Source organism: Aquarana catesbeiana, linkage group LG05 (assembly GCF_042186555.1).
Source record: "Aquarana catesbeiana isolate 2022-GZ linkage group LG05, ASM4218655v1, whole genome shotgun sequence".
In the NCBI taxonomy this organism is placed as follows: domain Eukaryota; kingdom Metazoa; phylum Chordata; class Amphibia; order Anura; family Ranidae; genus Aquarana; species Aquarana catesbeiana.
In genome coordinates this window covers 532,177,773-532,205,489 of record NC_133328.1, presented here as the reverse complement: position 1 = coordinate 532,205,489, position 27,717 = coordinate 532,177,773, and the positions used below count along the sequence as shown (strand labels likewise).

Below are 27,717 nucleotides of genomic sequence, written 5' to 3'. Positions count from 1 at the left end.
AGGGGAAGGATAGATAGAAATTTTAATTTAAAGGTAAAGTTATAGTTTCACAAGCCAATGCAAAAGCCAATGATGTGACATGCTCAGACAGAACTGCTTGCTGCATTAAAGCCTAATACATGCTTGCATTGCCACTTGTTGATTAATCCTGTCTGTGACATTTTTAAGAGCACTGAAAATATAATATAGTCATCCAACATTTCTAGGAGTGTAGAAGTCTCTAGTCTTCCCTTTTTTTTTTTGCAGGTCTCCTGTGACAGCAATCCTAGTACTGACAGCCGCTCAGCCTGTACAACTGTCAAACAGAGAAAGGAAATTTAAACAGAATTGACAAGTTTTTATATTTGAAGAGAACAGGGAATTAGACAGAGGCACATAGCGAGAGACAAATAACATTTATCTTGTAAATTACGAGAAAAGGTCAGAAAAAAGTCAGACCTCAAGTCAACAGATTGAAGTCTAAGCAAATATTTGAAATCACGGCAGATGTCAGAGTGGATGGAAATATGTAAAGTCTGATACAAGCAACATAGAAAAGCCTTTTTCTGTCATCAGATGGGCACCAGGGCCTGTTGTAAATAATGAGTCTTATAGCGGAGAGAGTGATATCCAGAGGAGTAACCCTGGGGGCGCCAGCTGCATAGACATAGATAACTCAGAGGGCACAATGCCACACTTCAGAAATTCTGTCCATGTATGCGGCTGAAAAGTGAACCTGGCTTGTAAAGACATTATGTTTACCTGATTTGTCTGTAAGTGGGTGTAACGTGTAGCAGCTTCACAGAGGGAATCATACGTACTGACTTTATAAACCAGGCAACCATAGGCATGCGCACAGGGTGTACCTGGGCACACCCTAATCACTCCATGTGCATTAGCATTATCTAGGGACAGCACCAGGTATGTAGTTGGGGGTGCCAGTGGCCAGTGTAACTGCCCCCATTATATTAAAGGCTAGGTTGAACAGTAGGAAAACCTTACAACCGTATTTAGGGCGTAACATAATATGCTCCCAATCAACTGTCTCCCACCACCAGAGCCTCCTTTCTGTGACAGCAGGTGGCGTTCATGTGTGTTTGACATTTGGGGTGCGCACCCTAATGCAATAGGCTGCGCACACCTATGCAGGCAATGTTTATTACCGGAGAGACGGTAGTAGAAAGAATATTTACAGCAGTAATGCGAGTAGCTTCACTCTAAGCATGGAGGCACAGATACACAGCACAGTCACTTCTGATGTAAGCGGTAATTGTATTCGTCAGCACTATAGACACTTCCCACTGACTGACACAGTATAAACCCAAGCACACGGTGCGTATCTGTAGAGACTGATGTTCACACACAACAACGGTATAACTTCAGCAGATGGATATAGACATCTGATCCACTTGTCCCTCCCTCACAGTGAGGACACCGGTTTTATTATCCGCAATGGGGAGTCTTTTATCTGACCAGGATTGCTGATACAGGACTCCGTAGGAAGCCTGAGTTATCCCTCACACGCCGGAACACTCTCCCTATCTTCTCCTAACTCTCCCTCACAAGCGGGGGTCTCTGTCCCTGTCTATACACACACGTTTTCTGTTCTCCACATATCCACCCAAAAATGGCCGACCAAATCTCCCAAGATTTGCTTGTCCTATCAGGACACCAGGCTTCTCCAAAATGGTGCTGGAGACAATTATAGAGGCCAAACAGCTCTGAACATATGTACACATGAACATATCAAATCGGCTGAAAAGTGAGTATATACTTGCTAACCCACTTCCTCTTGCAGCCAGCTAGGCTGCCCTGCACTACAGCTGCCTACGTGTCACTGCTTTGGGTAATAGAAAATGCAGAATGACAAGAGATGTGGTTGAAATAGAATGGAAGTTTTTTTTTTTGGGGGGGGGGGCTATTATTTCTCTATGCAGGTGGTTCTCAAACATAATAAGACCAGAGCCCCAGCAGTAAAAAATATATATATATACTAGAGCCACTGCAATTATTTGCCACTGGATACCCCCACAGCGGTGATCTTCCAGTGCAGCAGGGGTTAATATGGGCGTGTAGGCAGGTGCAGTTTGTGTTCTCCACTGCAGGTAGTGCTCGACCTCAGGGGCAATGCAGTTGTGGGGGGAAGTCGGGGGAACTTGGTTCCTCTATGATTCCCTCAGTCACAAGGGGGCCACTATCTGATTGGATGCTGGAGCCCCATTGACTCTGGCTGCCATGTTGGGTCAGACAGAGTCTATTTAATTCTCCAGCTCCTGGATGTGGCGCACTTTATGCATGTGGCTATTGTAGGGAAAGGTTCCCTGTCTGGCAGGGACACTGCTTGGAGACAGGGAAAGGTTCCAGAGGAGTAGGGACAGTACGGGGACTATGTCTATCTCTAAGCCTTCCATTTTGGGTGTGGACCAGGCCAGGCCGCATTCTGCTCCTTGTGTCAGAGGCTGTCGGGATCTTCCATTCTTCAAACCACTGTATTATTGCTGTCACAAAGAATCTGGCCCAGTCAGGTGTGTTCCCCCCGCTGGGCCTGTGTGTTTGCTGAACTTTTCTACAACATTGTATATTGCTATTGCCAAACCTAGACTGTGTGTGATTTCTGCATGCCGCACAATGCTGCACCTAGCCCACAGGCGGCTGCAGCTATGACATGCACTCTTCCAACCCCACACCTTATTCATAAAAAACATACTGTGGGTTTTCACAATGAAAAGCATTTCATGATTGGAGGAAGTGAACTTTTTATTCCTCCATTCATAGAGTGCCTTTCATTTTGGGATGGAATAGTATGGCTTCTATGAATTGAGCACAGGAGCAGAAAAGTTGACATAGTCAGCGCTTGATAAATCATAGGTGCAGCCACTCATATTAACCCTCCCCGCACTAGAAGATCACCGCTGCAGGGTATGGGAGAGCAGAGGACTTGGGAGTTCAACCATACACCGCAGCCACCAGCACACAAGGCACTCTTCAGTAATGCTAATGATGCATCCTTGGTGCTGTTTTAAAAAAAAAATCACAAAACTTCAGCTTTAAAATGGTTCTAAAGCCTAAACATTTTTTTAGTTCTTGCATTCTTTGCATTAAGGTAAATCATTTTTAGGCATCAAATTTGGATGGTTATGGCTGGACGATGTCAGTAGAGCATTTAACAGTGTCAGTATTTTTTTTAATTTAGAAATTTTTTACAAATGTATTTACTTTTTTTTTTACAATTTCTTTCTTCTTCCTTTTTTTTTTTTCACAATTTTTTTTGGGGGGGAGGAGGTGGGCAGTGGATCGTATCAGTAGTGCAGTGGATGAAGCATCTTTTTTTTTAATTATTATTTTTATAATTTATGTTTTTTTGTTATATTTTTTACAATGCTTCCTTTTTTTAAGTGGGGGGGGGGGTATTTTATTTTTTATTATTTGTACAATTTAATTTTTAAATATTTATTGCAATTCTTTCTTCTGTTTTTTATAAGCCATGTTGGGGGGGGGGGGGCTTTGGTGAGATAGCCGGGGTCTAAACAGACCCCGGACATCTCCCCTTTGAGACAGGGAAAGGGACTGAGGACACAGATTCCCCGGTCCCTTTCTCTGTGCCTCAGCTGCACTGAAGATTAATGAACAGGAGACAGAAGCCCCACCCCATTCATAAACTGAAGCATCACAAACAGTTTACGATGCTCAGTTATGAATAGACAGAGTCTGTGATTACTGACTCCTGATTACTCAGTTCATTCAGAAAAGGAAGGAGCCGGTAAATTACATATTTACCGGCTCCTTCCTCCGCTCCCCATCCTGACAAATCTGGGATGAGGGGGGACCAGAGGAGCACAGAGGGGGACCAATGGAGGACCCAGGGAGCCGGAGAAGCACACAGTGGACACGGGAAGCTGTAGGAGGACACAGGGAGCCAAGGGAGGACACAGGGAGCCGTAGGAGGACACGGAGAGCCTTAGGAGGACACACGGGGAGCCAGAGGAAGGCACGGGGAGCTAGAGGAGGACACAGTGATCCGGAGGAGGACATGGGGAGCCGGATGGAGGGCCTAGGGATCCGGAGGAGGGCACAGGGTCCAGAGTTTAAGGGACATTTGATGGGATGATCACTGCGGCGGTGGGGGGAGTTACAAGCACCAATATCCTACTGGGCTACAGCCTGTTACTGAGCCACAGACTCTCCTACTGGGCTACAGCCTCCCGCGGCTGTCAGCTGCTTCACTGAAAGCCACACAGGGAGATTGGTGCTTGTAACATCCCCCACCGCAGCACTGATCATCTGTGAGGCTGCCTGGGCCCCCCCTGCTGAGCTGAGGACACCAGGCCCAGTACAACAGGGCCGGCTGTACTGGCTTATTATACATACCTCCTAACATTTTGAGATGGGAATGAGGGACACCCACTAGCAAATGTATGTAGGCATAGGACATGCTACCCTGCCACACCCCCTTAAAGGAGAATTAACCCCCAAAAAAGGTTAATTAAACCCACAAGTGCTTTTTTTACCACTACTATTCCTTTATATTGGCTTTTAAAATGTACAAATGCAGCAATTTAGAAATTGGATGAAAGGTTTAGCGCTGGGAAACATTTTTTGAAAGATAAAAAGTGCATTTTATATACAACTATATAGATCAGACCAAAATGAAGGACAAATGAGGAGGATTGAGGGACAGTGGGACATTGCTCCAAATCAGGGACAGTCCCTAGAAATCAGGGACAGTTGGGAGGTATATATATATATATATATATATATATATATATATATATATATACATATACAGTATATATACATATATACAGTATGTACAGTCATTGCCATATGATAAAGTGTAGAGCTGGCTATACACAGAGAATTTAGTTTGAAAAAAATTAGATTTTGGAGTATTTGTTTGATTTTCTAATAGGAGCAGGATGGAGAATTTTTTTTTAACAAAGTTAAGCTCTAATAACGCCCACTCTCTCTCCTCATTGGCTCACTGACTTTGATTGACAGCAGCGGGAGCCAATGGCACGGGCTGCTGTCTCAGCCAATGAGGAGTGAGAGTTCCGGACAACCCAGGCTCTCATGCAACATCGCTGGATCTAGTTGAGGCTCAGGTAAGTATTAGGGGGGCTGCTGCACACAGAAGGTTTTTTATTTTAATGCATAGAAAAAGCTTCTGCCTGTCAGAAACCATGAATCAGACCAAGACAGAAGTACAGTTAAATCACACTTGTTTAATAATAAAAGTAAATAGAACAAACGTAGTCAAAACATAGCCAAAGTTCAGTAACCGGAACGGAGAGTCAGACAAGCCAGAAAGTCAGGAAGCCAGGAATCAGCGTAGTGGAACAGCAAGCAGGATCTGGATCCAGAAGGAATGTCAGCCAAGCAAGTCTTTAACAGGAGCGCTTGAGAAAGTCTCTGTGATGTTGACCAAGGCAAAGGCAGAGATCATCTGGGCTGGACGGCTTAAGTAAGCAGGACTGACGAGCAGGATATCATCAACAGGTGAGTCACGGTGGAGAGATAGGAGCTGGCAATTAGCCGACAGCTGAGCGGCCAGCTCAGAGAAGGAAGGGCTGAGCCCAGCCCTGACACTGCCTTTAGAAGCACTTTAACCACTTGCTGGCTGCCCACCGTCATATGACGGCGGGATGGTGCAGCTGTTATCCTGGGCCGCCGTCTTAAGACGGCGCTGCCTTCCAGGATCCCTAGCGGGCGCGCGCGCCCGCCGCGTCACTCGGGTCCCGGTGCGCGTGCCTGGCGGCCGCAATGTCCGCCGGGCTCCCGCGATTGCCCGGTAACCAAGCAGGACTGTGGATCTGTGTATGTAAACACCCAGATCCACATCCTGTCAGATGGGAGGAGACCGATGGTGTGTTCCTTGTACAGAGGAACACCGATCAGTCTCCTCCCCTTGTGAATCCCCTCCCCCCACAGTTAGAATCACTCCTTAGGAACATATTTAACCCTACAGCGCCCCCTCCTGGTTAACCCCTTCATTGCCAGTCACATTTATACAGTAATCAATGCATTTTTATAGCACAGATCGCTTTATAAATGTGAATGGTCCCAAAAATGTGTCAAAATTGTCCGATGTGTCCGCCGCAATATTGCAGTCATGATAAAAATCGCAGATCGCCGCCATTACTAGTAGAAAAAAATAATAATAATAAAAATGCTATAAATCTATCCCCTTATTTTGTAGATGCTATAACTTTTGCGCAAACCAATAAATATACACTTATTGGGATATTTTTTATCAAAAATATGTAGAAGAATACATATCAGCCTAAACTGAGGAAAAAATTTGTTTAAAAAAAAAAATTTGGATATTTATTATAGCAAAAAGTAAAAAATATTGTGTTTTTTTCAAACTTGTCATTCTTGTTTTGTTTATAGTGCAGGAAATAAAAAACGCAGGGGTGATCAAATACCACCAAAAGAAAGCTCTATTAGTGGGGAAAAAATGATAAAAATTTCATTTGGGTACAGTGTTGTATGACCGCGCAATTGTTATTCAAAGTGTGACAAAGTGGTTAAGAAGTGACAGATCGCAGTCACATCACACAATTAAAACACACAAACACATAATCTACTTGCACAGACGGCACTTCAGGCTGTGCATTTGCACCCAATTGTGCCAAGATAATAATTCCTTTATTAGTTCTTTGGTCCATTTATTAGATGTTTATTTAAGTGTCGGGAGTATATTTACTTCTTGGGGACTTGTAGAAATGATACCCTTTGAAGGAGGGAGAACTTACCTAGAGAGAGAGAGAGAGAGAGAGAGAGAGAGAGAAAATATTTGTTTGGCGAAGAATAGCACAAAATGATAGCAGTTGTGGATACCTTGGACAGGGGGCGAAAGTGACAACTGGATTGATTATTTTGTTATCAGTGCTAAATGGAAGGTAGAAGGAAGGGACATGCTGTCAGATGAATCAGGATCAACAGTATACTGACAGGGAGAAAAATGTGTGTGGAAGGAGACAACAAATGGACTTGAATCTATCTGCCAGACTGTACTATAATATACAGCGAGCGATGCCCTCTGCAATCCATCAGCAGGCAGAGCCAGGGCAGCAGGGGGCCAGCAGCATGTCTCCCTGACTATATTATAATATACAGCTTAAAATTTATATTACAGAGGGCACTGCTGGATATTATATTGCAGTTGGGGAGACATGCTACTGGCCGCCTGCTGCCTCAATACTGTACAAACAGGAAGCCATGGCCATAGCTCCCAACTGTCCCTGATTTCGAGGGACAGTCCCTCTGTCCCTCTTTCCTCCTCATTTGTCCCTCATTTTTGTCTGATCTATATAATTGTATATAAAATGCACTATTTATCTTTCAAAAAGTGTTTAACAGTGCTAAACCATTCATCCAATTTCTAAATTGCTGCATTGGTAAATGTCAAAAGCCAGCATAAAAGAATAACAGAGGTAAAACAAAAGCACTTGTGGGTTTAACTAATGTTTTTGTTTTGTATAATTCTTCCTTAGGGGGTGTGGCATGGGGTGTGTCCTATGCCTACATACTTTTGCTAATAGGTGTCCCTCATTCCCATCTCAAAACGTTGGGAAGCATGGCCACGACCCAGTAGGAGAGCCTGAGGCCCAGTAGCAGGCTGTAGCCCAGTAGGAGAGTCTAAGGCCCAGTAACAAGCTGTAGCCCAGTAGGAGAGTCTGAGGCTCAGTACCAGGCTGTAGCCCAGTAGGAGAGGCTGCTGCCCAGTAGCAGACTGTAGCCCAGTAGGAGAGTCTACAGCCCAGTACCAGGCTGTACCCCAGTAGGAGAGGCTGCGGACCAGTAGCAGGCTGTACCCCAGTAGGAGAGTCTAAGGCCCAGTAACAGGCTGTGGCCCAGTAGGGGAGTCTGAGGCCCAGTAGCAGGCTGCAGCCCAGTAGAAGAGTCTGAGGCCTGGTAGCAGGCTGCGGCATAGTAGGAGAGTCTGAGGCCCAGTAGCAGGCTGCAGCCCAATAGGAGAATCTAAGGTCCAGTAGCAGCCTGTAGCCCAGTAGGAGAGTCTAAGGCCCAGTAACAGGCTGTAGCCCAGTAGGAGAGTCTAAGGCCCAGTAACAGGCTGTAGCCCAATAGGAGAATCTGAGGCCCAGTAGCATGCTGTAGCCTGATAGGAGAGCCTGAGGGTCAGTAGCATGCTGTAGCCCAGTAGGAGAGTCTGAGACACAGTAGCAGGCTGTAGCCCAATAGGAGAGTCTAAGGCCCAGTAGCAGGCTGTAGCCCAGTAGGAGAGTCTGAGGCCCAGTACCAGGCTGTAGCCAAGTAGGAGAGTCTGCGGCCCAGTGGCAGGCTGTAGGCCAGCAGGAGAGTCTGAGGCCCAGTAAAAGGCTGCAGCCCAGTAGGAGTGTCTAAGGCCTAGTAACAGGCTGTAGCCCAGTAGGAGAGTCTAAGGCCTAGTAACAGGCTGTAGCCTAGTAGGAGAGTCTAAGGCCCAGTAACAGGCTGTAACCCTATAGGAGACTCTGAGGCCCAGTAGAAGGCTGCAGCCCATACCTTCCAACTTTTTGAGATAGGAACGAGGGACGCCTTTTAGCAAAAAAATGTCGGCATAGGTCACCCCCGCCACACCCCCTTAAAGGAGAATTATACAAAAAAGATTAGTTAAACCCACAAGTGCTTTTTTTTAACCAATACTCTTCCTTTATACTGGCTCTTGAAATTTGCAAATGCAGAAATTCAGAAATTAAGTTAAAGGTTTGGCACTGGGAAACACTTTTTAAAAGATAAATAGTGCATTTTATATAGAACTATATAGATCAGACCAAAATGAGGGACAAATGAGGAGGAAAGAGGTACAGAGGGACTTTGTTGCAAATCAGGGACAGTTGGGAGCTATGCTGTAGCTCAGTAGGAGAGTTTGAGGCCAAGTAGCAGGCTGTAGCCCAGTAGCAGAGTTTGAGGCCCAGTAAAAAAGGCTGTAGCCCAGTAGGAGAGTCTGAGACACAGTAGCAGGCTGTAGCCCAATAGGAGAGTCTAAGGCCCAGTAACAGTCTGTAGCCCAGTAGGAGAGTCTAAGGCCCAGTAACAGGCTGTAGCCCAGTAGGAGAGTCTGAGACACAGTAGCAGGCTTTAGCCCAGTAGCAGAATTTGAGGCCCAGTAACAGGCTGTAGCCCAGTAGGAGAGTCTGAGACACAGTAGCAGGCTGTAGCCCAGTAGGAGAGTCTGAGACCCAGTAACAGGCTGTAGCCCAGTAGGAGAGTCTGAGACACAGTAGCAGGCTGTAGCCCAGTAGGAGAGTCTGAGACCCAGTAACAGGCTGTAGCCCAGTAGGAGAGTCTGAGACACAGTAGCAGGCTGTAGCCCAATAGGAGAGTCTAAGGCCCAGTAACAGGCTGTAGCCCAGTAGGAGAGTCTGAGACACAGTAGCAGGCTGTAGCCCAGTAGGAGAGTCTTAGACCCAGTAACAGGCTGTAGCCCAGTAGGAGAGTCTGAGACACAGTAACAGGCTGTAACCCAGTAGGAGAGTCTTAGACCCAGTAACAGGCTGTAACCCAGTAGGAGAGTCTGAGACACAGTAACAGGCTGTAACCCAGTAGGAGAGTCTTAGACCCAGTAACAGGCTCTAGCCCAGTAGGAGAGTCTTAGACCCAGTAGCAGGCTCTAGCCCAGTAGGAGAGTCTGAGGCCCAGTGGTTGAGAACCACTGCTCTATCCAGCACAATATTCTCTACGTACTATATTAATATCCATCTTGTTTTTCCTGACATTCTCTGCAATACCGTTATCATTACAGCTTACAGTATATTTATTAGTTATTGGATGGTCTACAATTTATATTTATCAGCTTATCAGCATGTAGATCATTTTATAGAAATTTAATATAATTTAGGCCATAGAAGGGTAGACCTTTTTGAAGATGTCAGTAGCTGAAAGTGGTTGGACAAATCTGCATGATGTGTATAAATCACAGGTAGGGCTTAAGAGTTCTGTGGTCACAGCTTAAACGTCATCAGCATTGCAATAGTAACACAAACAATAGTTATATTTGACAATCCAATATAAGCTTACTTGAAAATCCTCTTTTATGGTGAGTGCTGCCTGTCTGTTAGCCTTCTCTTTCTACAACTTACCTGCATGCTTTGCAGCTTCTATTTTAGTTCAATCTTATTTTATTAAAAAAATTGTTATGACAACAATACACATCTGCATAATATACATGTATTATCGTGAACATCTTTATGTTATACAAGAGAAGAATGAATGTGCCGGCGCTTCAGCGGTGCTGCCCATTGATTTCATTGATTTTTCCATTGATAAGGCGCCTCAAAGATGTCGTTTGCAAGATTTTTTTTAGCGTCCTGACAGTACACAGCTCCAGTGTGAAAGCCCTTGAGCTTTCACACTGGGGTGACAGGAGAGACGCTTTAGCGGCGCTATTTTTAGCGCTCTAGCACCTGTAAAGTGCCTCAGTGTGAAAGTAACCTAAGGTTACTTATGACTGATACATGAATATACAGCACCACCATCTCCGACACAGGTGGTGTATAAATGGGAGGAAAATCTATAAGATGTCAAATACTGTAATTGGAAATTCTTTGTCCTAGGAAAGGTTTGCTGTATGGATCACATGTTGTCGCATTAGATGGGAAAATCGTCGCACAGCGATTACTCAAGGTACTCAAATAGATTTCTAAGCAAGGAGGGAAGAAGGAAAAGCAGTCGAGGAGAGTCAAGGAAAGAGGGGGGGGGACACTCCACCTAAGCAATGAGGTAGTGTTGGCCGTGTCTCCTTCCGCCCACTGCAGCTTCTATTTTAAACTTTAAAATGATCCTAATTTTGAAGTTTAAAATAACAGTAACTTTTAGGCTCCGTTTACATCAACGCATACCGAATTGCAGGCGGAATCGCCGCAGTTTTGCCCACGATTTGCAATATTGGCTAATAGCGGGATGCCCAATGCATTCCCGGTGCATTGCCTGGTGATTTTAATAGCACCCCAAATGTGGCGTGATTTTCCCGCGATTCGTCGGGCGACAATCGCAGTAAAAATGCGCAAACAGAATCGCAGGACGCCCGTCACCCAAAGGAATACAGGAGCTTCTTTTGGGCGACCGGCTACCCGCGATTCTATTTGCGCGTTTTTACCGCAATTGTCGCCCTCATACAGGGAGATGTGAACGAAGCCTTAAACACAAATCTGGGCTTTGCCAACACTTAGAAAATCAATAGGTTCTTGTTACCTTAGACCTCCCCAGCAGCCTACACTTACCTTCCTTTGACTCCCTAAATAGGCAACACAGAGATTTTCTTGATATATACCCAAGTAGTTCTGTACATATATTATATAGTAGTACACAAGCTTTACACATTTTTGTAATGCAAATGTTCTTTTCTTCTATAGGATTCTTGTAAAAAACCTGCAGAAGGTAATTGAAAAGCAGAGTTCTTCCAGAGCAAAGAGGAAGCGTAGGTCCCTATTGAAGTATGACTATGAAGACTTTCATACACTGGAAGAGGTACGCATTGGGCTCTTGTTGTCATAAACTAGACATGTATTTTAGATAACAAATGCATAGGAAAAAAATTGAATATTTCAGGTGCTATGAACCTCAAGAATGGACACCATATACTAACATCATGAAATCTTATATTTATTAGGGCTTATTAAAAGTAATCATAAAGCTAACATGTGCAACTCAGTCACAACTGGTGATTAAATTACTGTATATTGCAAAGCACCTTATATGTCCCATCCACCCTAATATTAAAGAGATACCAGCAATTGCATGAAAATGTAAATCAAATTTTACATGCCAAAAAACACAAATCAGATGTCTCTGGAAAGTGGCAGGAAGGAGGAGGATACTTCGTCTCAACGTGTCTCAGATTGTGCTTCTTCAGGAACTTTTAAGTTGAATGATCGCAATTAAATACACATATGTGGCCGCTGCACAGGTGAAACTCACAAGCCAGGGGAGAAATGGGGGCCCAAAGGTAGCATCAACCCCTCAAAGGGGTCGGGTGAACACCATAGACTCAGAATAAATGGAGAATCCCATGCATAAAACAAATCAAAAAATCAACCAACAGAACTCTCCTTTTCAAAACAGCAGTACACCAACATCCCCCCATAAAGAGTGAAGTAGGCTTTATGAATAGAATTCTCTGTATACTACTATTTACTATGTAAATAGTTTATATGTAAATGCCCATAGTCTGGGCACTTTAAAATGGTTGTAAACCACAGCTGTTGTAAAAAAAAAAAAAAAAACACGCAAGGGCAATGCATAATGTGCTAGTATGCATTGCATACTAGCACATTATGAAATATTCACCTTGAAACAAAGCCCCCCAGCGCTGTGCTGTCACCGCTGGGATTGCTTTCTTCCCCCTGTCTCTTTCTTCCATATTCGCGCTCTTTGCCTATGGCCGGAGCCGCGATGATGTCACTCCCGCACATACGGACGCACATACGGATGGGAGCCCTCAGTTCCAGCACGAAGCTCTGAAGGTCCGGCAAGGGGGCGTAACATTTTACCTACAGGTAAGCCTTATAATAGGCTTACCTGTAGATAAAAATGACCAAGCGGGGTGTACTTCCCCTTTAAGGTCCTTGTTCAGGCACTTCCTGTTATAAGGTGACAACTCTTTATCTGTCTCCCAGTTTTGCTCCTGCATTGTCAACCTGCCACACGGGCTTCCAATGGAACCTGTTTAAATCACATTATGTAGGCATGGCCAATGTTGTCACCATCAGTGCCCTGAGAAATGCCACTATGCAACTATCACTGGAATTAATGTAAACAGCAAGAGGTTGAAGGAGATCAGCAGTGCTGAGATGCCACAAAGCATGAAAAAAAGGCAAAAACACTTATTTTATTTTCTATGATACTTTGTGATACAGTGCTTTAGCAACGTAAATATCATTCAATTAATGTTTACATCTACTTTAAATACTCTGACCTAAAAACATTCTTTATAATTCAGGCCCTCAGAAACATAAAAAGGAAACATGCTGTACACCATTCTTTACAGTCTTATGCCCTGTACACATGACCGGTTTTGCCATCGGAATAAACTCTGAAGGTCTTTACGATGGAGTTCTGACGGAATTCCACTCAGGCTGTCTTGCATACACACGGTCACACCAAATTCCGACTGTCCAGAACGCGGTGACGTACAACACGTACGACGGGACTAGAAAACGGATGTTCAATAGCCGGTAGCCAATAGCTTCCGTCTTGTACTTGCTTCAGAGCATGCGTCAATTTTGGTACGTCGGAACAGCATACAGACGAGCGTTTTTTTCGATAGTAATTTGTTCCGTCGGAAAAATAAAGAACATGTTCTCTATCTAAGCCCGTCTGAATTTTCGACAGAAAAAGTCCGATGGGGCATACACACGGTCGGAATATACGATGAGAAGCTCCCATCGGACTCTTCCTTTCGGAAATTCCGCTCATGTGTACGCGGCATAAGTTTAGCTATATTAAAAAAAAAAAATAAATCAGTACAGGGGACGGTACTTCCATTCAATGTGAAGTGCCTCTTGAGCCTCTCCCCCCAAACCCCCATAGTGGTAATATCCTAGTGCTGCGGGGGTTAAAAGGATTGACTGGGCCTGTCACAGGCACTCATCAAGAATGTCAACTATGCCTGTCCCCAGCCTCCATTCATAAAAGCCATACTATAGCTTACATCAATGAAAAGTATCTTATGAATGAAGGAGCATCAAACCAACAAAGTATGGCGCTAAAAGAACCAAATGGGGATTACTCGATGGTGATGAGTGGGGTTGTGCTGAGGTCCATCCAGCAGCTATGTGAGAAATAGGCACCAGGAGTGGTGCTGAAAACAAGCTGAATCTAAAAGATCATTAAAAAGCACCAGGCGAGACCACTGGTGAAAAGTATAGATGTGTATACACTGGTGAAAAATCCAGTGACACCAGCAAATGTGAACATCATCACGCTACACAAGTCATCTGTACTTTTCACCAGTGGCCTCCCCTACGGCTTTTTAGTGGTCTTTTGGATTCTGTATGAATGAAGTAGGCAGACCTTTCATTCATTCCCCCACCCTCCATTCATAGAATGCTTTTCATTAATGGAAGCTATAGTATACATTTTATGAATGGATGGGGGAGGGTTAGCACTCTTGAAAAGTGCCTATGACAGGTCCAGGGCTTGTATTAACCACCCCCTCAGCACTGGAAGTTTACAGCTGCGGAGCTATGGGGACGAGCAGGGAACATCTGATTTCAACTAAGAGAGTATAAAAGAGCAGCTACCGGCACAGGGGACACTTCACAATGAATGTACCGTATACACTCAAGTATAAGTCGAGATTTTCAGCCCTTTTTTTGGGGCTGAAAGTGCCCCCCTCGACTTATACTCGAGTCACCGCCGTCTGCCTACATGATCAGCGTGTCATGCAGACAGACGGCGGCCAGCGTGTGCTATTACTATTTGGCGGCCGTTCACTGTTCAAAAGCCGCGCCTCCTCCTCGTCTGTGATAGGCAGAAAACTCCATTTCCCAGCAGTCAGTGTACAGCCTATCATGGACATTTTCTCATCCTCGTCCGTTGTATGAAGATGAGAGAATGTCCGTGATAGGCTGACCACTGACTGCTGGGAAATGAAGTTTTCTGCCTATCATGGACGAGGAGGAGGCGCGGCTTTTGAACAGTGAATGGCCGCCGAATAGTAATAGCACACGCTGATCGGTGCAGAGCGGCACACGGAGGCATGCACAGGTAGGATGCACACATACATATACACAGGACACAGACACATGCACACATACACAGGACACAGACACATGCACACATACACAGGACACAGACACATGCACACATACACAGGACACAGACACAGGACACAGGTACAGGACACATACACAGGACACAGGTACAGTACACATGCACAGGTACAGGACACAGGTACAGGACACATGCACAGGACACAGGTACAGGACACATGCACAGGACACATGCACAGGACACATGCACAGGTACAGGACACAGGTACAGGACACATACACAGGACACATGACACATGCACATATACACAGGACACATGACACATGAATATATACACAGGACACATGACACGTGCACATATGCACAGGACACATGACACATGTACATATGCACAGGACACATGACACATGCACATATGCACTGGACACAGGGAGGTATACAGCTGCAGATGGGCATTGTTGACCCTCTTTTTCAACTTACAGTAGCTGCTGCATTTCTCACCCTCGTCTTATACTCGGGTCAATAAGTTTTTCCCATTTTTTTGTGGTAAATTAGGGCCTCGACTTATACTCGGATTGACCTATACTCGAGTATATACGGTAAGTACCATCCTTTGTGCCAATTAAAAAAACTTTAAAAAATAAACATGGGGTTTAAATAAGGATCCTTTGCTTTTGTACAGTGATGGAAATTTTGCATACACAGAAAATAAAGGAAAGTTATATTTTACATTTAACACGTCCATTATGAAAGGAATAACCTATTCCATTCACCAAATTTTAACATAAAATTGGTAGAAACAATTGTTTTATAAGAGCTCTTTTGTGTTTTTAGATTGAGAAATGGATGCACCACATGAATAGAACTCACTCAAATCTCGTTCACATGTTTTCAATTGGAACCTCATATGAAGGAAGACCATTATATGTGCTTAAGGTAATATGACTGATAATTCAGTTTTCTGTTCATATTTGTAGCCTAACACCCACCACACAAAAGCTTTCCTTTTTCTTTTTCCTGTAATCAATGGAACTTCATCTTCTGTAAGGCATATGACCCTTCCTGATAATGGGTCCCTGCACCCTCCCGAAATCTTGCTTCTCTGTATGTGATTACATAATAAAAGGAAGCAAGCTAGTTGGTGTGCTGGTGACATATCCTATCCATGACCAGTCAGAAGTTATTACAGCATCCTTTTAACCCTATGGTCAATTCCAGAATGGTGTTTGAGAAGAATATACTTTGTGTTGTCCATAAGAACCCAGCTACACCTATATTATTCGGTCTTGTTAGGCCTGCCCTACATGGAGAGCAATTCACTCAATTCCCCCATCAACACAGACAGTGTTAATACAGGAATCCCTACTGCTAGTTCATTGTCTTCTCCCGGCGGGGGTGGGGAAGGGTGGTGGAAGACAGTGATTATTGCTAGCTACTATAGCAGCCGCTTACAATAATCGCAAGAGAATCCAGCAGGCTGGTTGTACCCAAGTTGATCGATCAATCAACTTAGTAAATTCAGCCTGCCCATTAAGGCTGGATTCACACCAATGCGAACCCGCATTCAATTCACAATAGCAGGAGATTTTGACCGGCTCTCTATGGAGCCGTTCAGATATCTCTGCAACAGGTCCGATGCGTTTTGCAGAATTTGGTTCATTTCAGGTCCGAATTCAGCCCAAAATTTGGGCTGAAATGGGACCTGAAACGGTGAACCAGGACGAACTGGACCCCTGCTGTGAGACGGATGCGAGGATGGTGTGAACCCAGCCTAACGGTTTAAATCGGCTGAAATTCTAACCGTCTATAGCCGGCCTTACTGATCAGTTAAAGAAAGTCTACAATCAGTTATGGTATCACCTATAACTGATTATCATCTGTAAAACAAGGGAAGCTTTTGGAAGAGTTATGCTTTAACCGGTTCCCGACCGGCGCACGCCGATGTACGTCGGCAGAATGGCACAGCTGGGCAAATGGGCGTACCTGTACGTCCCTTTAAATTGGCTGCCATGCCATTGCGTGCACGCGCCTGGCGGGACTCGATCGCCGCAGGGATACCCGCGATCGCCTAACGGAGAGGAAGAATGGGGAGATGCTATTGTAAATAAGCATCTCCCCGTTCTGCCTAGTGACGGTGTCACTGATCTCTGCTCCCTGTGATTGGGAGCAGAGATCAGTGACTTGTCACACATAGCACCCCCCCCCCCCCCAGTTAGAATCACTCCCCAGGACATACTTAACCCTTACACTGCCCCCTAGTGGTTAACCCCTTCACTGCCAGTGTCATTTACACAGGAATCAGTGCATTTGTATAGCACTGATTGCTGTATAAATGACAATGGTCCCAAAAATGTGTCAAAAATTGTCCGATGTGTCCGCCATAATGTCGCAGTCGCGATAAAAATCGCTGATCGCCGCCATTACTAGTAAAAAAATTATTAATAAAAATGCCATAAAACTATCCCCTATTTTGTAAACGCTATAACTTTTTCCGCAAACCAATAAATCAATAAACGCTTATTGCGATTTTTTTTTTTACCAAGAATATGTACAAGAATATGTATTGGCCTAAACTGTGGGAAAAAAAAAAAATTTTATATATTTTTGGGGGATATTTATTATAGCAAAATGTAAAAAATAATGCGTTTTTTTTAAATTGTCGCTATTTTTTTGTTTATAGTGCAAAAAATAAAAACCGCAGAGGTGATCAAATACCACCAAAAGAAAGCTCTATTTGTGGGGAAAAAAATTACATCAATTTTGTTTGGGAGTCATGTCGCACGACCGCGCAATTGTCAGTTAAAGCGGCGCAGTGCTGAATCGCAAAAAGTGCTCTGGTCTTGGCCAGCAAAATGGTCCGGGGCTTAAGTGGTTAAAGGATAAGTTCACCTTTTTTTCAAAAGATAATTATCAGTGCAGATACTAAGCATTTGCATGAGTACTCATGCAAAATGCTCCAATACTTGAAATCACATGCGATTCTTTGCAGGGCGATTTGAGCCCATTCATTTTGTGTGAGCTCAAATTGTACCACAAAGGTATAGGCCATAAGGTGAACTAGAAAAAAATACATTTTCGTTCCCACATTTGGGCATTACTTTTTAAATGCATCTTTGCATAGACAACACCCCGATGGACTTTATGTTCTCAACAAAATATCCTGCAGATTTTTTGTTACGATCCATTAGTGCCGGTTCACACTGGTGCGATGCCAAACATCGCGCAGACATCGCATGTAATTTGCAGCGCACTGCCGTTCACATTACATGCAATGTCTGTGTGGTGCGATATCAGCCATAGAGATAGTATGGCTGATATCGCACCGCATTCGGTGCAAACACGCACAGGACCCTTTTTTCTGTTCGGACCAGAATCGGATCGCATGTGTGTTCACACATATGCGATCCGATTCATGTCCGAACTGTCAGTTCGCAGTGCGATATGCAAGCTGAACTGGGGGTGTCGTTAACAATGTATTGACACTCCCCAGCGATTTGCATATGGCACTGTGAACTGACATGCGATGTGGGAACACGCAGTGGATTCGCAGTGTTCTCGCATCGCACCAGTGTGAACCGGCACTAAATGTATGTATTTGTGAATAAAAAAAAATCTTATGGTGCTGGTTTTGCTTGTAACTTTATTTCAATTCATTTTAGAAACCCAAAATATCTCTCAAACTGACATTTACACATGTGCGTAACATTTGAGACAGGTATTGGTTCGTTAGTATACTCAAGAGTGAATATGGCAAAGTTGTAGAAAATACGCTTCAATTCTACAATAGATTCATTACAGCTCAAAAATCACCCTGATCACTGACTCTGTCCATTCATAACTGGGCATAGTAAACTGTGTTTGCTAGTTTATGAATTGAGAGGAGCCTCTGTCTTCTGTCCATTCATCTTCAGTGCAGCTGAGGCTGCAGAGAAAGGGACTGGGGAATTTGTGTCTTCAGCCCCTTTCCCTGTCTCAAAGGGGAGATGTCAGGAGCCTGTTTAGACCCCTGATATCTCACCAAAGCCCCCCCAACAGGGTTGATAAAAAATAAAAAATAGTTGAAGCATATTTTTTACAACTTTGCCATATTTCACGGTCTACATTCACTCTTGAGTATACTAATACTAATATTAATGCACCAATACCTGTCTCAAATGTTACGCACATGTGTAAATGTCAGTTTGAGAGATATTTTTTGTTGCTAAAATGAATAGAAATAAAGTTACAAGCAAAACCAGCACCATAAGATTTTTGTTTTTTTTTTATTCACAAATACATACATTTATGGATCAAAAAACTGCAGGATATTTTGTGGAGAACTTTTAACATAAAGTCCATAGGGGTGTTGCCTATGCAAAAATGCATTTCAAAAGTAGTGCCCAAGTGTGGGAACGCAAATCATTTTCTAGTGACTTTTCCTAGTTCACCTTATGGCCTAGTATCGGTAATCGGTATTGGCGAATATTTGTGTATTCATACTCACGGATAAAAAAAAAAAAAAACATATTGGTGCAGCCCTAAAAAAAGTAAATGCACATTGCTTGGCAGGTAAAAAAAGTGCATTTATTATTTTTTTCTCATACGGGCAAGCAGTTACCTGAAAGCAGGAAGATCAATGAACTAAAAGTACGCTCACCCGAGCTCTCGCAGCTCAATGAAAATTACAAGCAGTCAGCCGCAATGTGTTGTAGGCAGTCATTCACAGGAAACTTTGAATGAATGACATGGGCATGTGGGTGGAGCCCCGCATGGCTGCGCTTGATTCAAATAGTGCCAGCAGGTGTGGGAAGAAGATCCCTGGCCCGCTGTCACAGGGAGGGGGTGGGGAGAGGCTGCAGATGCTGGAACATTTTACATATTTCAGGAAACATGTAACATGGTCCAACGTGTGAGTGTATTAGTTATTAGTTGCAACTGATAACAAAGAACCATACAATACTAGAAGTGCACAGTGTTAAAATAACATGCAGCCAACCTCTGGTGGGTTGGATGAAATAAAGAATGACTCAACCCACTGTTTTAAAGTGGAACTAAACTCTGCAAATACTAACCTCTTCTCCAACAATCCAACAACCACAAGGTCCCTCACCGTTACTGGAACCTTCTCCTTGGCTTCTTATGGGTGCTGCGTTTTTTAGCCATTTTCATTGACTGGAGCGAGATGACTTAAAGTCAAATTCCAGGCTGCCACCTAACTAGTCCTAAAAATGCTTCCTCCCCCTTTTAACACCTATGTTGACTAACCTGTGTAAGAGAAATGTGTATACTTACCTATTTTCAGCCCGCTAAGGTCCAATCACGTGATCCCCTGTGTCAGCCAGTGGCACCTGCAGGAGAGAGAGCGCTCCGCAATAGCTGGAATTCCTGGGAGTGGTGACATCATCTTTAAGCTTCCTATGGCCCATCCAATGTTGGTGCTTCCTCCTCTACCCTGCAGCCAGCCTTGGCTGACACAGGGGAGCCAGGTCATGTGAGTGGACCGGAGCAGCCTGAAAATAGGTAAGTACGTACATCTTCCTTACACAGGTTAGTAAGCATAGGTGTTAAAAGGGGGGGAGGGGGCATTTTTAAGACTAGTTAGGTTTTAGCTGGAATTGTACTTTAACTCCTGCCCATGCGCAGGAGTTTTTTCATCCTGGCTGAGAATGTAAAGTGAGCTGTGCATGCGCAGCTTAGTGTATATTCTACAGAAGACTGTGAACAGACGGGTAAGCTTGTTTTATTGCAGAAGAGACATAGCATATCGGTTCTGCAATAAATAGCCCACCTTCTTGCATGTTTTTTGTACCTTTTAGTGCAGATTTAACAGTCTAAATAGAGGCTAAGATGACACCATCCTCATGTGTAAAGGATAGGAGACCTTTGTTCTGCTTTAACAATGAAATAAGCATGTAATAGGTTAGATGGGGAAACCTGATGATTACACCCTGCCTGGGGCACCAAAATATGTTGAAATCAATTTATTTTTTAACAGAGTTATACAAAGGAAACAATAATGGATACTTGTTTGTAATACAAAATGACTAATGCATTAGACCCATGTGCCTTTACCATGTGTATTCTGGAATAGATGAGTGAAAGGCTTAATCTAATAGGATCCCCATCATGCCAGGCAGGAATCATATTGTGCTGTCTGGTTTGTGTTTCACTAATGTTTGCAGATCACTCTGCTTGTACACTCAATGGTTACAGTAGTTGAAGCTAGATGCTTTTCAGGTTTGGTCTGATCAAGCTTCAGGCCTGTAGTTGTCAAAGGACTACAAACCCTCATGTGCTGTGCCAGCCTCTGCACAAAGTGACTCTTGGCAACAGAACAGTCACAGTTTGTCTATGACTGGTTTAGCTTAAGACTTTTTTTATATATACAATAAACTTTTATTTCAAAATGTAACACTGCCAGGAGTGCTAAAGCAGATGCACTGAAAACAACATTTTCAGAACATAAAGACCTGTTTCTCGCTGGTGCGATTTCAGAATCACACGACAATTGAAATCACATTGATTTCAATGGTGCCTGTTCACATTAATGAAGTGCAGCTGTGATGTGACTTTAAGGAAGGTACCTGTGCTACTCTGGTGCAATGTAGTGCAATTTTTTGCCCTGTAGACTTCAATGGAAACACATCAAAATCACATGTGCACATGTTTTTGATGCACTTTGAATGCTATTTCAGTGCGTTTTTCACCCCTCCCCCTGCAGAAATCGCACCTGAATGAAAATTGTGTCAAATACACATCAAAAATGCAGCAAGTTGCACTACATAATCACACTGGATATGGGATGAAATTGCAGCTGCACTAGTGTGAACTAGGCCTTAAAGTGTACATTTAGTCAAAATAAGAAAAATAAACAAATTGGCTATGTTACATTTAAAGCTGTATACCGATAATGAGTCTATTTCCATTGATTATATTCCTCTCCTTGTCTAGTTTCATCCTGCCAGAAATAGCAGGCCTGGTTGGCTTCCTGCCTATGGATGGCAATGCTGTAACCTGCCTATAAATCTATCTACAGAATTGTCTCCCACCATACCTTCAACTGCATGTGGAAGGTATGGTGTAAAGGTTTAGTTAGTAGAGGAAGAGGCTGGTCACTCCCATACCCTACTGTGTCATGGCCAGCTCTTCTCCACCCTTCCCAAATGACAGTGCTAGTGGGATTGGTTACAGTGTGTAGCAGATACCAGAAGTGGCATTCCAACGCTGTTCTCCTACCCACAGCCTCAGCCATAAGTACACTACGAAACCAAGACATGACCTCCTACAAAGTTATCTAATGAAGGTGTTTTGAGGTGACTCAAAAGCCCGAACTTCTGCCTTAAAGCGGACCTTCAGTCATTTTTTCATCTCTCCATCTATTAAATCTTCTGCCCTTATTGTTTTAACTTTGGATAGTAAAACATTTTTTTCTGCCAGTAAATACCTTATATAGCCCACTTCCTCCTTCTTGTCTGGAAAAAAAGCCTAGGCTTAAGACATTATGTACAGCTCTCTCTCTCACCCTCGCGAGAGTTTGCCAGGAAGGGAAGGGGGATGAGTCACAAGAGGGCCATTGAGAGCTGCAGAGCTGTAGGCGTGCCTCTTTGTGTCTGTGTGAATCCAGGAAGTTAACAGACAGCAGCTTCAGCTGCCCACAGATAAAATGGATGGAGCCAGACTCAGTGGAGGGAGAATTTTGCAGCATATTTGGCAAGTACAGAATCACAGTATATATAAAATAATATGCAAAGTGGTTGGAGGAAAGCTTCAGAATGGCAAATATTTTTTTATTACAAATGATGTGAGCAGACATCATTTGTAAGCAGTTCTTCTTTAAGCATCCCTTGTGGTGTTATAGTTTTCCCCCTTTTGCTGGACAATTTGTAACGTGAAAATTATATTTTATTTATCCATTTTGAAGGTCAAAGTGACCCTCTCTATTACTAGTGAAATGTCAAATAAAAGTACATGCTCCGAGAAGCAGATAGCAATAAATATTGTAGGCAAAAATCCACTTTTCTCTGAAAGTCTGTATTGCAAAGCTCCATTACCCTGTAATGTCAGTCACTCAGCCCTGCCTGCTACTTCCTAGCTCCTTCTCATTCCATTCTCTCTAACCACCATGATAGGAATGGCATATTCGCTGGGTGGTGGAGAGGATGAACCTCAGACTGTCACTCACATAATATAAAGGATTAACTGCATAACTGGACTGTAGAAAACATTTTACTCAGGGCTCCTTCACGCATGCAGCTATACCGCCACCCCTCTGAAAAACGATCCACGGTGGACCGCTTTTCAGAGTGTGTTTGACAGGTGGCGAGGATGCGATATGTTGCCTCCTTGCCACTTGCTTTAACCCTTAAAATGCCAACCTTCCATGTTGCAAATGTGTGCGTTGCACTTGAATGCGGAGTGGTTCCAGCACAGAACTGTTCTCTTCAATGGGTCACGTTTGGCAGTGGTACCACCTGCTGAAAGTAACATGTCATTTAACTTTTGCTGCGTAGCAAAGCATCACTACCATGGCATGTGTACAGCCCTAAACAGATGGATGCCCTAGGTTTCTCAGAGGTTGCTAGGGGTTCCTTGAGCAATAAGCAATTTCTGTCTCTCAGATATGTTCCCACTGACACCATTGATCTTTTTAGCGATCTCTAAGGGGGTAACGCTTCCCAATGACCACACGTGTAAGGAGCATTCTTCCCACTGACCATCACACTAATGTATCATGAGTTGTAGCTATAGTCATTTTTATCAGGGGTTCCCTGAGAATAGAAAGTTATTTCAAGGGTTCCACTGTGTTGAAAAGGTTGAGAAAGGCTGTCCTAGAGTGATTGCGGGGTGGTAAAATTGTGGCTTAACTGCCTGTGAGGCTCCATCTGGAATGGTATTGTCTATATTTGTTGCTCTCATTATATGGGAGTGCCCAGAAGGGAAAACATAGACAGCCAGGACACCATGTAGGGAAATAGATATAGGCTTGCTCAGGAGAACAGCATGTGTGGCTGCAAATTGTGTAGCTTGGGGAATGGCAACAGTTTCTGTAACTGATTATACTTTCAGATGCAAGGGAATAAAGCATTAAAGGATTTTACTTAGAACAATGATAGTGCTTAAAATTAAAATCAGCCAAAGAGTTCCACAATAGCCACTCCAATCTCTGATTTCAAACTTTGAAGATTATGTGCCCTGTCATAAACATTTTACCACCGTATAGTACATAAGCAAACTTCATCCAGATCTGTTAAAACAATAGAATTCTCAGTGAAGTGTGTAAACATTTTCGTGTAAACAAGTTTCTTTAAAATCAAATGAACTTTTTGTACCATTGAATCTTTAATGAAATTGGTAAAATAAATCAAAATGGAAAAAAAAATATTAAATGTCCTCGTTTTCTAATTTTTCTGTAAATCAGATTAATTTTCCGATCCAGGTTTGGAAACAAAACTTAATTAGTGCTGTAAATAGGTTTGTTTGTATGCAATTTTTTCATTTACAAATACATAAATCCATGAAACTATATTTACTGAAATTAGATAAGTTCTTTGAAGCATTTGTAATTCATTTTTAAACTTTTTTTTTCTAAAGAGAAGTGAGATTGTTTGTTTAAATGGATAGTTGTGGATCAATTTTATAGTATTTGTTTTGTAGGTTTTTAAGCTGTTCATATACAATATATATATATATATATATATATATATATATATATATATATATATATATTGTATATTAGAGATAAAGATTTTCTTTTGCAAAAATACATGTATACACAAGTACATGGATTGAAAACTGGCTTCAAGGGCGAGTCCAGAGGGTGGTGATAAATGGGGAGTACTCAGAATGGTCAGGGGTGGGTAGTGGGGTCCCCCAGGGTTCTGTGCTGGGACCAATCCTATTTAATTTGTTCATAAACGACCTGGAGGATGGGGTAAACATTTCAATCTCTGTATTTGCGGATGATACTAAGCTAAACAGTGCAATAATTATTCCGCAGGATGTGGAAACCTTGCAAAAAGAGCTGAACAAATTAATGGGGTGGGCAACTACTTGACAAATGAGGTTTAATGTAGAAAAATGTAAAATAGCTGACTGCTGTCCTTTCGGACACTCATGATAAGTTCTTGAAGGTATGGAGACCATGGGTTGAATATACTAAACCCACCAGATTTGATACCACCCTTCTTCGGATTTAATGCACTCCTGCTCCCCACCGCGAGGACCCACCCTCCCCCCTTTTTTTTTCCTCTTCTCTCCTTACCTCTTATTCCTTACTCCTCCCTTCTTAGCTAATCTCAACCCCTAGTTCTTCTTTAACCTCCCTCTCAATACTCTTACTTCTCAGTTGCACCTAAGAATCCATCTGGCCACGGGGCATAGCCTTGGATGAGAGGCCGATGTTGAGACAAACTCTTCAAGTATTTGTTCAAAATCTGACGCGGTACTGCGGGCATTCCTGAAACCTTAGTGTGTCCAACCACTTTCATCTTTCCAACGTACAACTGTTTTCAGCCTCTGTTATATTCTTATTGTTTTGCTTTTCTTTGATTTACTAGCCTACTTATTTTATTTATAAGATGCTAAATTTTATGTTATGTTTATTCATGATGCATTCTCTACACTGTTAAACTGTGAAATTGCTATGATTATCAATAAAACCTTTTGTAAAAGAAAAATGTAAAATAATGCATTTGGGTGGCAAAAATATGAATGCAATCTATACACTCAGAACCTCTGGGGGAATCTAGGATTGAAAAGGACCTGGGGGCAGGGGCGTTGCTAGGTCTACAAAAGATCTGGGGCTAAAGCCCATAGCAGCGTAGTAAATAAAGTAATACGCTTGGGCGCGCATGCACATGTATATACAGTAATATACGTGTGTGTGTGTGTATATATCTCCAGAGAGCCTCCTTCTTACATCAGAGTCCCCAGAGAGCCTGCCCCTTGCATCAGGGTCCCCAGAGAGCCCCCCACTTGCATCAGGGTTCCCTGAGATCCCACTCTTACATTAGGGTCCCCAGAGAGCCTCCATCTTAAATCAGGGTCCCTAGAGAGCCTCCCCCTTAAAATCAGGGTCCCCAGAGAGCCTCCCCCTTAAAATCAGGGTCCCCAGAGAGCCTCCCCCTTAAAATCAGGGTCCCCAGAGAGCCTCCCCCTTGCATCAGGGTCCCCAGAGAGCCCCCCACTTACATCAGGGTCCCCAGAGAGCCTCCCCTCCGCTTGGGGACCCCTGTAGAGACTCAGGGCTATGGGCCCCAGATTTGGGGCTATAGCCCCAAAAGCCACCCCCTAGCGACGCCACTGCCTGGGGGTCCTAGTAGATGATAGGCTAATGCAATGGCATGCAATGCCAAGCTGCTGCTAACAAAGCAAACTGAATATTGGCATGCATTAAAAAGGGGATCAACTCCAGAGATAAAATAATAATTCTCCCACTCTACAAAACTCTGGTCCGGCCGCACCTAGAGTATGCTGTCAAGTTCTGGGCACCAGTCCTCAGGAGGGATGTACTGGAAATGGAGCGAATACAAAGAAGGGAAACTAAGATAATAAAGGGTCTGGAGGATATTAGTTATGAGGAAAGGTTGCGAGCACTGAACTTATTCTCTCTGGAGAAGAGACGCTTGAGAGGGGATATGATTTCAATTTACAAATACCGTACTGGTGACCCCACAATAGGGATAAAACTTTTTCGTGGAAGGGAGTTTAACGAGACACATGGCCACTCATTAAAATTAGAAGAAAAGAGGTTTAACCTTAAACTACGTAGAAGGTTCTTTACTGTAAGAGCGGCAAGGATGTGGAAATTCCCTTCCCCAAGTGGTGGTCTCAGCGGGGAGCATCAATAGTTTCAAAAAACTATTAGATAAGCACCTGAACAACTGCACCATACAGGGATATACAATGTAATATTGACATATAATCACACACATAGGTTGGACTTGATGGACTTGTGTCTTTTTTCAACCTCACCTACTATGTAACTATATAACTATATTATATTTACTACATGACAAAGGTTTCTCAGAGCACTGTGGCTTATCCAAAGAGACAGCATAGCACACTGCTTTGAGGCTTGGTTTGCCTGATTGAAACTTTGTATTGAGTGGTTGATGGGTTCACTGCAATGAGTCAATAACACCTGTAAATTAGTAAAGCTCTGTAAACGACAGATCTATAAGCAACAACTTGTTTAAACAACTGTTTAAAAAAAAAAAAAAAAAAGCAACTGAAAACAACACTTTTTAATCAAAGACGCAAAGGGAGAGTTAGGCCCCTTTCACACCTATGGACTTTTTGTCCGTTTTTCATCCACCCGTTGATGGATGAAAAGCGGACATCAATGCATTTGGAAAAACGTATGACAACAGATGATCATCTATTTTCATTCGTTTTCATCCGCTTCCATCAACTTCCGTTTTTTTGAGCGGATAATAGCCCTATTTTTCATCTGTCAAAAAAACAGATTGGACGAAAAATAGATGTAAACTGACAAATGGTCAGTTTTTTATCAGTTTTTGCATTGGTAGTGGGTGTAAAAAAACTGATGAAAAACAGATGAACTGATAAAAAAATGGATGAGATGAACTGATGAAATGAACGTGAGAAAGGACCCTAAGGCTCCTTTCAGACATGCGGACCGTTTTTTAGGCGGATCTGAATGGACACTTCATACAGGTCTATGGAGTGATGGATGTCAGTGGTGACATGTCCGCTGACATCCGATCCTCTCCAATCCGCTGAATCCATACGGAAGGAGACTCTATTTTCCATCCGTCTGGCGGATCAGATGAAAAGGGACAGGTGGTCTGTTTTCATCCGATCTCACTATAGAGGAGAGTGGGGCTTTGACAGGTCTGTTCCTGCACAGTGAGCAGAGATGGACCTGTCATCCGCCGGCTCAGCAGGGATCAACCGAGCGATCCCTGCTGAGCAAGCAGAGTCGGTCAAAACGGACAATGTGTGTGTGAAAGGGGCCTAAAAATGAAAAGAAGCCCCACCTGGTGGCTGAAAAGGAGAATACAAAATATTTATATTAAA

General features: G+C 43.3%; 1 protein-coding gene across 1 annotated transcript in view; it reads left to right on the top strand.

Moving 5' to 3' along the window:
• Positions 1 to 27,717, top strand: part of CPA6 (carboxypeptidase A6) — a 233,276-nt gene that overhangs the window by 158,519 nt on the left and 47,040 nt on the right. The window contains exons 4-5 of the mRNA XM_073631774.1: positions 11,337 to 11,451; positions 15,532 to 15,633. Coding sequence (XP_073487875.1) covers positions 11,337 to 11,451; positions 15,532 to 15,633 — 217 coding nt within the window. The remainder of the gene's footprint in view (positions 1 to 11,336; positions 11,452 to 15,531; positions 15,634 to 27,717) is intronic.